The sequence below is a fragment of the Pelobates fuscus genome, chromosome 1 (assembly GCF_036172605.1).
Source record: "Pelobates fuscus isolate aPelFus1 chromosome 1, aPelFus1.pri, whole genome shotgun sequence".
Taxonomy (NCBI): Eukaryota; Metazoa; Chordata; class Amphibia; order Anura; family Pelobatidae; genus Pelobates; species Pelobates fuscus.
The window spans coordinates 158127967-158140417 of record NC_086317.1 but is presented as its reverse complement, the minus strand read 5'-3'; the positions used below and the strand labels follow the sequence as shown (position 1 = coordinate 158140417).

Below are 12451 nucleotides of genomic sequence, written 5' to 3'. Positions count from 1 at the left end.
ATAGTAGCCAAGATCACAGGATTTTGGTTCAGAAGGGAAGGGCAAACACCAGGTTGCCACCAGGCTAGGTCAGCTATGGCATGTAAGTGAATTGGCCTTCCAGATGTGCCTAGAGTTTGTCCAGGGGTGCAATATTCCACTCTACTATCTGTTGTAAGTGTATAGCTCTGTGGTATGTGACCAGGTCTTGCAATCCAGGCCCCCTCTGCTTTTGGGCCTAATGAGGGTGTTGTACTGCAGGTTTGCCTTGCGAATGCGCCAGAAGTATTTCAGGAACATCCGTTGAGTCTGTTCGAAGAAGTCCTGAGGGATGTGGACTCGTAAAAATTGTAAGAGGTACAGGAAGTGAGACAGAATGTTCATATTCAAGACTCCCAGTCTGCCAAACCAGGTGATATGCTGTAGAGACCAATTCTGCAGGTCCTGCCTAACTCAAGTTAGTAGGGGGAGTGAAGATTAGCAAGAATGTCTAAACAAGATCTGAGGTTATCATGGTGCCTAGATACTTCATTGCTACACTGCACCACCTTAATTACACCCCGTTTTCACAGTGGCACCTTGTATGTAAGGTTGAGAATATCTGATTTACTTTCGTAAAATTTACTTTCAGATTTGATATGTATGTAGGATTTGTGATAGAAAAAAGAAGGTCATCCGCATATGCCACCACTCAATATGAATAGGAGGGGAGATAGGGGACACCCCTGTCTAGTGCCCTTTTTGATGAGAAAGGACATTTTTCACACACAAGCGTGCAAAAGGACCAAAGTGCAACTCCAAAATTGAAGCCAGCACATTTGGTCCCAGGTCAACTCGACGCAACACCGCAAAACGAAAGGACCAATCTACCTTGTCGACCACCTTTTCCGCATCTGGCAAAATAAGTAATGAGGGGCTTCAATCTTTTGAAGCATCGTATATCATATTAAGAACTCTGTGTCAGGATCGGGACAGGGATCCAGCACGCAGAGTACAAAGCGTAGTAGGTACGTATACCGGACCTTAGAATGGCCAGACTTAACGTAAGGAGTAAGTAGAGAATGGTCAGAGACAAGCCGAGGTCGAGGGAACGAGAAGACAGGTAAGCGAGAGACAAGCCGGGTCAAAGGATAACAGAGATAAGCAGAGTAATACAAACAAGCCGGGTCAGAACCAAAGAGACAATAGACATACAAGAGCACTGAGTGACTAGACTGGCTAGAACCACGACAGGGCAATGAGCAAATGCGGGAAGCACTATTAAATACCCCGGTTCTAAGAGGTAATCACACCCCCGACGAGTCCTGGTTCGTGTTCAGGGTTTGAGTGACAGGTCGAGCAGGCTTGGCGTCATGACGTCGGCTACTGAGCGTCACGTCATAAAAGGGCGTGGATCCCTCGCGGCCGGCGTGTAACCGACCGGAGGAACCGCGAGAAACGGAGGAAACAGCCCTTCTGAACGGGAAAACGTCTAAGTCTCTCCTCTTATCAGAGGTAGAGACTACAGGTACCCTGACACTCTGGTAGTATTGTCGCATGCCTTTCTTCTCAGGACAAAACCCACCTGGTTTGGGTGGATGAGGCCAGGGAAATGTGGCTGCAAGCAGCATTCAACAGGTAGATTGGTCAGTAGCTCTAACACAATCCTTCCCCTCCTTGGGTAGCACCAAAATATGTGCCTGTAAGGTAGCAGAATTAAGTCAGTTTCCCTGTTTAATAGGTTTCAGTATATGAAGAAGGTGTGGGGTCAGCAAATTTGCATATGTTCTGTAATAGTTTGACATAAAACCATCGGGGCCGGGGCTCTTCCCATTTTTTTATAATTTATTCCTCCCCATCCGGTGTGTTTGGTTCTTCGAGGGCGGTAGTGATCTCCGGGTGATCTCCGGGCTTGGTAATGTATTGCAAAATATGGTTGAGCCACTCTGACCAGGGGATCAAGGTCTCGAGATGTGTTCTCATCGATGCTGTAAATCGCTGCATAATACTAGTATAACCCATCAGCTTTGTCCACAGGGGTCACCAGGGTTCAGCCGTCATGTTGTATCTTACTAACAAACTATTTGTTTCTACCTTCTCTGAGTGCTCTAGCTAATAGCTTTCCACTCTTGTTACCATATTCATAGAATGCCTTCCTAGTATTTGAAACTGAATTTTTGAGAGCATTAACAAATTATTTCCCTGAAATAACCATGTCTGCTTCCAATGCTTCTTGATCCTTGTTCTCTGTCTGCAATATATCCCATTGCAAAGATCTTAATCTGGCTCTTGCCCATTTTACTGCAGCGATGACTGTTGTAAGGGCCTATTTCAAAGTTAAACAATAGATTTTGATTTTTTTTTTTTTTTTTTACAATTTTTTTTATGATTTTTTATTATAGTGTCTTGAACCTGCCATGAGGAACCACGTATGTTTTCAGTACCACTCCATGTTGTGCTAGGTAAGAGGTCAAAGGAAGCATAATCTTTGTAAAGATTATTGGGTTAGTAGAGAGCCCAAATTGAAGGGCCTTGAATTGACAATATAACATCCTCTGTTTTGCCATTACTGCTTTGCCGAAGAATTTCCTTGCTGACACATCCATCAAAACATGGAGATCGGCATCTTTTAGGTCTAGAGTAGCTATTAGATCTTTTTCTTGAAGAATATGATGAATGGTATAGTCTCCATACATATTTTCTGGTAAGCTATGCATCTGTTGATTCTCTTAAAATCCATAACCATTCAAAAAGAGATCCATCTGATGTCTCCAACAGAAATAACCTGTAATAGACCCTTGAAATTGTTCTTTGACTGGAATCTTTTCTATGTCTCATTTTATTAGGAGATTGGATATTTTGGAATGTCTTCCTTATAAGAATAAAGCACCGTGCACTAGAAACTGTGAGGTTTTGTAGGATGCGGGATTAATTGCTTTAACTACACCCCAAAATGTAAGAGAGCTGTGATTTCGCCTCAGTTTGTCATTACACCAGCGCACATGCGCCGTGTCATAAAAATGTGTGCATGTGCGCAGCAGCCAGCATTACTGTTGCTGGAGTAGCTAGCAGAGGCTGGGAAATGGCAGTCTGGCAGATTGGTAATCCCCATGATTGGTGACCGGTGAGGTAACTCGGACATTACTTACATCTCCATTCCTATTTCATTTCCTGGAACTTGCCTTGACGTGGAAAACCTTCCAAAATACACAATATAATGAGCTCTTGGCTCAATTTATTTTGCCCCACCTGACAGACAGATTTCCCTATCCGATCATATATACTCAGGCCTACATCTCCAGTACCCATCATAAACATAGTGGTGTTGCAATATTCTTAATGCCCCAATGTATGTTTAAGGTGGTGAATACAATAGGTGACTTGGAAGGGAGGTATATTCTGCTCACTGTGCAACTGGGGTAAAACTTAATGCATTTTCTTAATATCTAAACCCTTACTGCCTTAGTAAATTCTGCCCCTACTCGCTATACCGTGAGCCTGTGGGGGTTGGGCTGCTCACTGTTTACTAGACATGCCCCTACTCGTGGTATAGCGAGTAGGGGCAGAATTTACTAATAAGTAATCTTTACTTAGTATTACTAAATTTTACTGAAAGACCAATTTAGGTCTTTCAGCCTTTTGGTAGATAGCTCCCTAATACCGTGGAAATTAGGGAGTTATCTACTAAGTGGCTGCAAGAGAACATAATTCCCTGAAGTGCCGAAGTGTCGAACTGAAGTGCCGAACTCAATATTTTCCCCATGCACATCCCTAACATTTTCGGAGAAGAAATGAGATGTAATTTTCCCATTGGGACTAGATTGTTTATTGCAAATGGGTATTGCAAAGTAGTCCTGTGTCCTGCGGACAACAGAAGAACCAAGCATCGCTACAGCCACCTCATTCACACTTATGGGACAAATTTAGAGCCTGGTTTGCTCGCATCAAGCCCATCACCTCTGTAACAGATTATTTACACTGGGATTGAAGCCTTGGGATGCCTAGAGAATGCGGGGATGCAAAAAGTACTTAACATTTGTGGATTATGGAGAGGTTTCCCACATTTCAAGAATTGCAGTTTCTCCTCTTACTAATAGAGATTATTTCCAGTAAATCCGTAATTTTGCCCAATCTAAAGGGATTAAGAAAGCAGCAGAAAATTGGCTCAAGTTCTTTGAGGTTTTTGAGAGAGGGATCTTGGAGAAGAGTTAGAGGGCACTGCGTGGAAGACATGTTGAAGGCAGCCGCTAAGGTTTTAGTCTGCGGTGTCTTCCAAGAACAAATGTATAAGAATCTATACCGCTGGCATACAGCACTGGTTATGTTACATCAAATGGGGAGATCCTATATAGACCTCTGTTGAAGAGGCTGTGGTCACATAGGATCTTACCACCATATGTGGTGGGGGATGCACTAAATTAGTAATGTTCTGGAGGGAGGTGGTAGGCCTTCCCCAAGATGTTTTTCATAGACTATTCAACCAAAATTGATGTTGCTTTCATGCCCAGTGGAGGGCATTCGATCCCATTTGCAAAGGTTATATAATAAGATAATGTTGGCAGCTCAAAGATTACTTGCAGCTAAATGGATATAGGATTACGTTAAGAAGAGAGATTGAGGTTAAGGTCAAAGCAAACTATGATATGGACAGATTTACTGCCCTGGTTCAAAACGTTTACTGTAATATCTAAAGGCTGTACTTTGAATCCACAGTGGGTGATACTTTCCTTTTTTACTTATTCTTTCGCCATTATCTTTATTTTTCCTCTTATTTATTTCATACTTCTTCCTTAACCAACTCTATTCTTTGTCTTCTCTTCTTTTTTCTTTACACTGTTATGTCAATCTTTGAATATTGTTCCAATATAAGGTGAGGAGTAAGCTGAATATATACCTTGATATGTCTATTCATGTTATTCTTTGTACTATTTCCTATATTGATTTGAGAAATTTCACATACATTCATCACACATGTTCTTAAATGTACTTCATAGTACTATAGTTTGTATTCTAATACTATGTACCTTTGTAAAAGACAGATACCTCCACTACAAAATGTGTCTCCTGCGTCTTCTGGGCAGAGGTTTGCGGTTATGGGTTACCTCTCATAATTAAACATACAACTGTATCTTATCTGCAGTATTAAATAAAGAATTGAAAAACAAAATAAAAAAAGAAACTGTTTCCAAATCACTCTTGCCATACAATCACCTACGAATAACTCAGAAGATGATGGAGAACTCAGTCTCTTTTTTTCTATAAGAGCAGAAGTTATCTGCATTGCTAGCTCTTTAAATTCAGAAATAACCTTTGTTGCAACTACCCTGAAACCAGGCAAGGAATAATGGTATTTAATTATGCTGAGATTTCTCAATAGAGGCTGTAGAGCAGTAGTTCCAATATTTAATTTGTCTCCATCTGGGAGCAGAATGGCACAATCTGCACCTACGACGTGCTTAGTTTTGTGTGTAGCTTTAAGCTTTTGTGGAGGAGGTGGTAAATTTTTCTCTCCTTTAAGTTCTGCCTCCCAAGTCAGGGTCTCACATCCTCCACTTCCAACATTCGGTCAGAGTTTTAACTGTGAAACTGAAGATACTGCCCTGATAGGTCAGCCTGCAACAGCCTCCCTGGCCAGCAAACCGTGTTATCGCACCAACAACCTTTCTATCCTGTCAGCTGCCTGTCCTGCTTGTGCAACAAGGGCTGAGTGTAAGTATCACTAGTCACTTACCTAGGCCCTCCAGCATTCTCTGTGACGGTGCACACTGGCGCACTGCATAATTGTGACTGTCAAAAAAGGTTTTCTATCATCCATGATTCATAAAGAATTCCACCATAACGTGGGCCAAGAGAAACTAGTACTGCCTATATATACTTACCTCTCCCACTCCATGTTGACCTGTTGTAGTTCTAGTAGCCCAACAACGCATTCCTTGTGTTTCACTCTAAGGACCGGTACATGGAAAGTCTACTTGTTGTTACTTAGCTCTGTAAGGTTTAGGTTCCTTCCAGTTCTTTACAAAGAGAGTCTGAGAATAATATAAGGTATTTAAACAGCCTGGGGGAAGTTCTAATCCGGTTTTATTTTCAAAATGAGGTTACCAGTTCCTATGAATCCAGAACATCTATAGTGTACTGTCGCTGTATGTGAGAAAAAAGGTTTTAGTGCACAATCGATCAGGTATAAAGGAAATTTTTCTCTGTAGTTTTACATGCTTTGTTTGTTGATTTTGCACTCATGTGCCCCCACATCAATAACACTCAATAAAATGTTATACAAAAAAAGAAAATCACATACTGCAACATTTCCTTAGCACTCTAAAGCACTGTCTCTTCACCTGGACACAGCTGCAGAAAGGATCCCAATGCTGGTTTCACGAGGTGGCATTGAAGAATGACCAGGAGGTTTTTCCACTGACAAATTCAAGGTAATATGACCTTTCTCTGTGGTACCAATCCTAGAGATAAAGCAAGTATATTGGTGCAAGTGTGAGTGAATTCAGAAAAGAAACAATGTGTCTTAGACTGCAAAGAGCAAATACACTAGTTAATAGTACTAAAAAGCAAACAAGAAAACCTGTTTAATAAAGTTGTGGTTCTAGTAGCTCTACTGCAGTTACTATATTTAAACTCCATAGATCCATTGCATGTCAGCAGAGCTGTTTACCATGAAGTTAAGATGTTATATCTTGGTTCGTTTAATGGTTTCCCTTCTATAAGGTTAAAGGAGCACTATAGGGTCAACATGTATTCCTGACCCTAAAGGGTTAAAACCACCATCTAGCCCCCCATGCCTCCCTAAAAATAGTATAGTCTTACTTGTCTTCAAGTCTGGAGCTGCAGGCTTTGTCCCTGTTTCCTGTAGACCTGCCCACTGCCTGCTGACATCAGCACAGGTGGTAGCCTGATCCAATCACAATGATTCCCCATAGGATTGGCTGAGACAATAACAATGAGGCAGATCAGGGGCAGAGCCAGCACAATTAAAACACAACCCTGGCCAATCAGCATCTCCTCATTGAGATGAATTGAATCAATGAATCTCTATGAGGAAAGTTCAGTGTCTGCATGCAGAGGGAGGAGACACTGAATGTTTGGATGCATTTTAGGCAACCATGACCTAGGAAGGATCTCTAACAGACATCTAGGGAGTGGCCAGTAAAAAGCCTGAAGGTAATGATTCTACTCACCAGAACAAATGCAATAAGCTGTAGTTGTTCTGGTGACTGTAGTTTTCCTTTAAGATCTTTTGCAAAGGGATAAGCAGACTGTGAGCCAGAATTAGCAACACTGTTGTCGATATCAATTTTGTGGGTGAAATTTCATGAGTTGTGTTACATACTTGGGTTCATCATCTTGTTTTAGTATGAACCAGCTTTTCTTAAAGGTCCACTGTAGTGCCAGGAAAACAAACTTGTTTTCCTGGCACTATAGTGTTAATAGGTCCCCCCACCACCCTCATGGCCCCCCTCCCGCGCACTCTCCTCCCTCTTCCGATGAATGCGCATGCGCAGCAAGAGCCGCGCGCGCATTCAATCAGTCCATAGGAAAGCATTTCTCAATTTCTCAATGCTTTCCTATGGACGCAAGCGTCTTCTCACTGTGAAAATCACAGTGAGAAGCGCCTCTAGCGGCTGTCAATGAGACAGTCACTAGAGGCTGGATTAACCCTATTGTAAACATAGCAGTTTCTCTGAAGCTGCTATGTTTACAGCTGCAGAGTTAACCCTAGATGGACCTGGCACCCAGACCACTTCATTGAGCTGAAGTGGTCTGGGTGCCTATAGTGGTCCTTTAATAACTCTACACAAATCCCCTGTTAATAAAATTTACGGGATTTGCTTTTTATCTATTTTATCCTCAACCTGCTTATCTTTATATTGTACTAACTCCTTTCTATCTTTTTGTTCTACTTCCTGACACACTGATCGAAAAATTGTTCCGTATCCCCATTGTTTAAAAACCTATTTTGAATGCGCGCGCAGCGCTTCCCGCGCAGCGCTTCCCGCGCATGCACATTCCACTCCACTCGGGAGCGGACGTCGGCGGGGGAGGAGAGATCACCAGTGCTGAGGAAGCCCAGAGCTGGATTAAGGTAAGTAACTGAAGGGGTTTTAACACCTTAAGCGCCACGGGAGGGGGGCCCTGAGGGCACTATAGTGTCAGGAAAACGGGTTTGTTTTCCTGACACTATAGTGATCCTTTAACATATAAGAGGTATGGTCACTGCAGTACCAAAAACAGATAATGTTGTATATAAGTTAACTCTGTGCAGCTTGCACCTCACACTGATGCTCAGACAGGGAAACACAGAAGAAAAGGGGAAAAAAAAAAAACCTGCCTGTGTTCTCTCTATCAGTCCTGTGGAGACTGGTATCCATTTATAGACCATTATTAGCACTAATAGGGACTTGGTTTCCCCTACAGACATTAGGACCTCAGAGCAGGCGTTATAATTTTTGATGCAAGCAGGCTATAGTGATATTGATGGGTAATACCTTAGCCTGCATTACTTACATTACGTATACTAGCCGCCTGCATACTCCTTAGCAGTCCTGTGCAAAGACTATCCTCAGCAATAACAGGGACTTGGGTTCCTCTCCAGGTATTAGGAGCTCAGAGTAGGCGCTATAATACAAGCAGGCTACGGTGACATTTATTGGTAATACCTTAGCCTGCATTACTCACATTACGCATCCTAGCCGCCGGCATACTCCTTACCAGTCCTGTGCAAACTGACACTTACTGTAGAGCGACCCAAGGACTCGGAGGGACCTTGTCTAATCCAGGCACTAGCAATTTACAGTAAACTATACAGATTTCTATTACTAGCTAATATCAGGGACAATATTTAGTGATACTTTAGCTTGTACTTTATACACTAGTACGTACAGTATCTGTATCAGTAGATTTGACACCGGTACGATATCCGGTGATTCGTTTTAATACCATTAGGGTATTTTTAAAAAAAGGGTACTCCTTTAGTACCGATCCTTTATTCACTATGTATACTAGCACGTTTGGTATATTATTCATGTCTTTCTTCATTACATTGATTTATAATAATTATTTTTTTTCGTTTTTATCAGCTCAGTACAGTGTCTGGCAATAATCCTGCTGTAAACTTAGGCTCTATCCCTGTTCTTTTGTCGGCATATGCAAATTAGTTCAACAAAGAATCAAATTTTTGCCTCATTCCATTTTAAATATGGATTCCTTTGAGTCTGTGGTTGCTGTATACAACAACTTTGAAACAACTTAGGAAAAGATGCAAAGCTAGTGAACCACGCATGGAGAGTGCCTGGGAAGCAAAAACCAAAAAGGTTATGGTGGGGAAAAAAAATAAAAAAATTTGTTATTGAAAACGCCTTCAATCACATATTATATGTATTTATATATATTTTATGTAGTCCGTTTAATTCATCCCCTGGTCCTGACATGATCCACAACTAATGGATAAAGAAGTTAACAGCGCTGTATGAATGCCTAACAGCACAAATGAACCATCTACTAGCAACAGGCACCCTGACTGGCTAACACAAGGCAGAACAATACTTATCATGAATGACCCTCACAAGGGAACAACACCCTTCAACTACGACCAATAACTTGCCTCCCTACAACATGAAAACTCCTGTCAGGCACCGTAGCCTCCAAGATCCAAGGGCATATGAGTCAATATATGAGTTATACTCAGAAGGGGATTGGAGACAACACCAGAGGATAAACACACCAACTACTGGTAGACCAAGCAGTCACAAGGGATTCTAAGACCAGACAGACCAAGCTGTGCACAGCCTGGGTTAACTACAAGAAAGCCTATAACACAATGCCATACACATGGATACTGGAGTACTTGGCTCTCTACAAGGTCAGCAAGACAATAAGAGCCTTCATCAAGAACTCGATGGGCAAGTGGAAAACAACTATAGAAGCCAGTTCCAGGACAGTAACTCAAGTGAACATTAAATGTGGCATATACCAAGGTGATGTGCTATCCCCAATTCTGTTCGGCATAGGCCTCAACCACTTTAGCCAGATCATCAAGAATAGTGGATACGGGGGGGGGGGGGGAAGGGGTGGGTGGGGCGGAGAGCGATGCCGTAGCACGTTTTTCTACACTCGCGGTTCTGAGGGGCGTGCTGGGAGAGATGGCTAACAAACTGACGGTCAGAGACCAGCCACGAGGATGAAGCCAGCAAAATATGGTGGAAGAGATGAGGTGCGAGAGATAATTAAAAAACTAAAGATTAAGAAGAGAATAATTAGACATCGACATCTCAGAGTTGTAATGCAATACAGCACCAATAACCACAGAAAACTCTCAGGATTATAAAGATATACGGTGCAATTTTTTTGAACTAAAGTAAATACGATGGAAGGAAAGAGAGAGAGGAGGAAGGTGAGAAAAAGGGAAGGAAAAGAAGAAGAAAGAAAAAAAACAGAAGGAGAAATATTCACTAAACTGTGAACTTCATAGCTACACCGTATAGAAAAGAAAACATACACCCCACCCAAAAACATGACACTGGTGGAGCTCTATATCAATAAGCACAGTGCTTCTGCATGGTTGAAACTAGATCTAGTAAACCCGACAAAGTGACTTTTTTTTGGTGTATGTTGAAATTCACTATTCCCATTGAAAATAGCAATACGATAATGGCTAACAGAAAGACCCAAGACCAAAGACTGTCAAAGAAAAAAAGAGAGACTGACTGGACAAACGTTTGTCCTCCTTTATTCCACATACTCCTAAGGCTGTTTTTCAAAATTACCTCCAGATAACTCCATGAAAAGTGCTGAGAGTGATTAAATAGAAAAACTCAAGAAAACATCGATGAACAAAATGTCAAGGTTGAATTACTAAACAGTGCACTGGAAATCCATTTTGAAAAAATTAAAAAATACATTCTTCGGTTTACAGACGAATATAAAAAACAAACATAAAAAAAACAAAAACAAACTTTTAGCTATAAATATAAAATCTCTGAAAATTTGGAAAAAAAATCCTACATACTACTATCTCAAACTCAAATGGAGTGATCTCTGTCCTGCTCTTGATCAGGTCAGGTAGGAGACGATTGCCAGAGTTAACTGAAGAGGCTTTATTTGCAGGTTTTGAAATTACAGCAGTATAACTTGTAGAATAAATAATAATGAGAAGGAAAGGGAGAAATAAACGTCAAGGCAATATAATTAGGAACTATAAAGAATCAGGGAAAGAAAATAACACCTTGTAAATAAATGTGTTAAGCAATGTCCAGATAATGATTTTGCAGGGTTGTATAAATCAGGTAGGCAGGCTAAAGTAGAGATGTATGTTATCCAGGTAGGCAGGAAGCAGGGTTGTATAAATCAGGTAGGCAGGATATTGTAGAGAAGTAGAGTTGTAAGAAGTCCAAGTTGGTAAGGAGCAGGTGTGGTAGCAAGTCAGGTAACTCAAAGGTTGTTTCAGGAGCCAAAGTATTTCCAATATGAACATCAACTTCAATATAAAGGCCTCTTGCTTTGTTGGGTGTGGCCATTTATAGCAGAACTTATTTTCATGTGATACAGGTGAGTCTGAGGTGGCTAGTGCCTAGGGAGGCCACTAGAGGTGAGAAACAGGTATTGTATTTAAAGGGACAGTATTATACGGAAAAGTCTTGCTTGTCAGTATAGGAACCTGACAATCTCATTAGAACAAAAAGCTGCTGATTTAGAAAATAGAACGAGACGCAATAATCTAAGACTGAATAACATCTCAGAGGTAATAACTAAAGAAAAATTGGAAGAATATTTGGAACAATGTTTTGCATCCATTAACATTACAAATTAAAAACATGGCTGTCTTATGGAACGCTGGCATAGAGTACCAAAGCCACAATCTGTATCTTCAAATTCCCCTGAGATGTCTTGATATGCTGCTTGTCTTTTCGTATAAAAGAACAAATTTTACTATCTTTAACCCCTTAAGGACACATGACATATGTGACACGTCATGATTCCCTTTTATTCCAGAAGTTTGGTCCTTAAGGGGTTAAGGGAAGGGACTCTACAAGAGCCCTACAAGAAGGTACAAATCTTCCCCAAAATATCATTCTACACTATATCAAAGAGGAAAACGTTTGCCAAACTAACAGAGATCCTCGAGCCAAACACCTACACTATCGATGGAGTTTCTCTGTGAAACTTATTTTGAAATTCAAAGCCAATACTTTCATTTTGACACACCTGAACATTACAACATTGGATGAATGAAAAAGATTTGTCTACTTGAGGAAAGCCTAAAGTAGATAAAATGTTTTTTTTTTTTCCTCTTATTCATTGAGAAAAGAAGATGGAGAGAGGAATTTGAAATGTGAAAGTAAAGGAATAGTTTCTAACAGCAGAAAATACAGGAAGAAATTTTGCCGAGCTGCAAGAAAATAGGACTAAGAAATAAATCTGGGAGTAATCACTTAAGAAAATGTAAAGAAAATTTATGAAGAAAAATTACTCTAACCAATGTATA

General features: G+C 40.9%; 1 protein-coding gene across 2 annotated transcripts in view; it reads right to left on the bottom strand.

Moving 5' to 3' along the window:
* Positions 1-12451, bottom strand: part of LOC134608397 (N-fatty-acyl-amino acid synthase/hydrolase PM20D1-like) — an 81200-nt gene that overhangs the window by 34739 nt on the left and 34010 nt on the right. For both annotated transcript variants that reach the window (XR_010090740.1, XM_063451188.1), the window contains exon 6: positions 6297-6416. Coding sequence is in view for 1 of the 2 variants with exons in the window: in XM_063451188.1 (XP_063307258.1) it covers positions 6297-6416 (120 nt within the window). In the remaining variant the exon portion in view is untranslated. The remainder of the gene's footprint in view (positions 1-6296; positions 6417-12451) is intronic.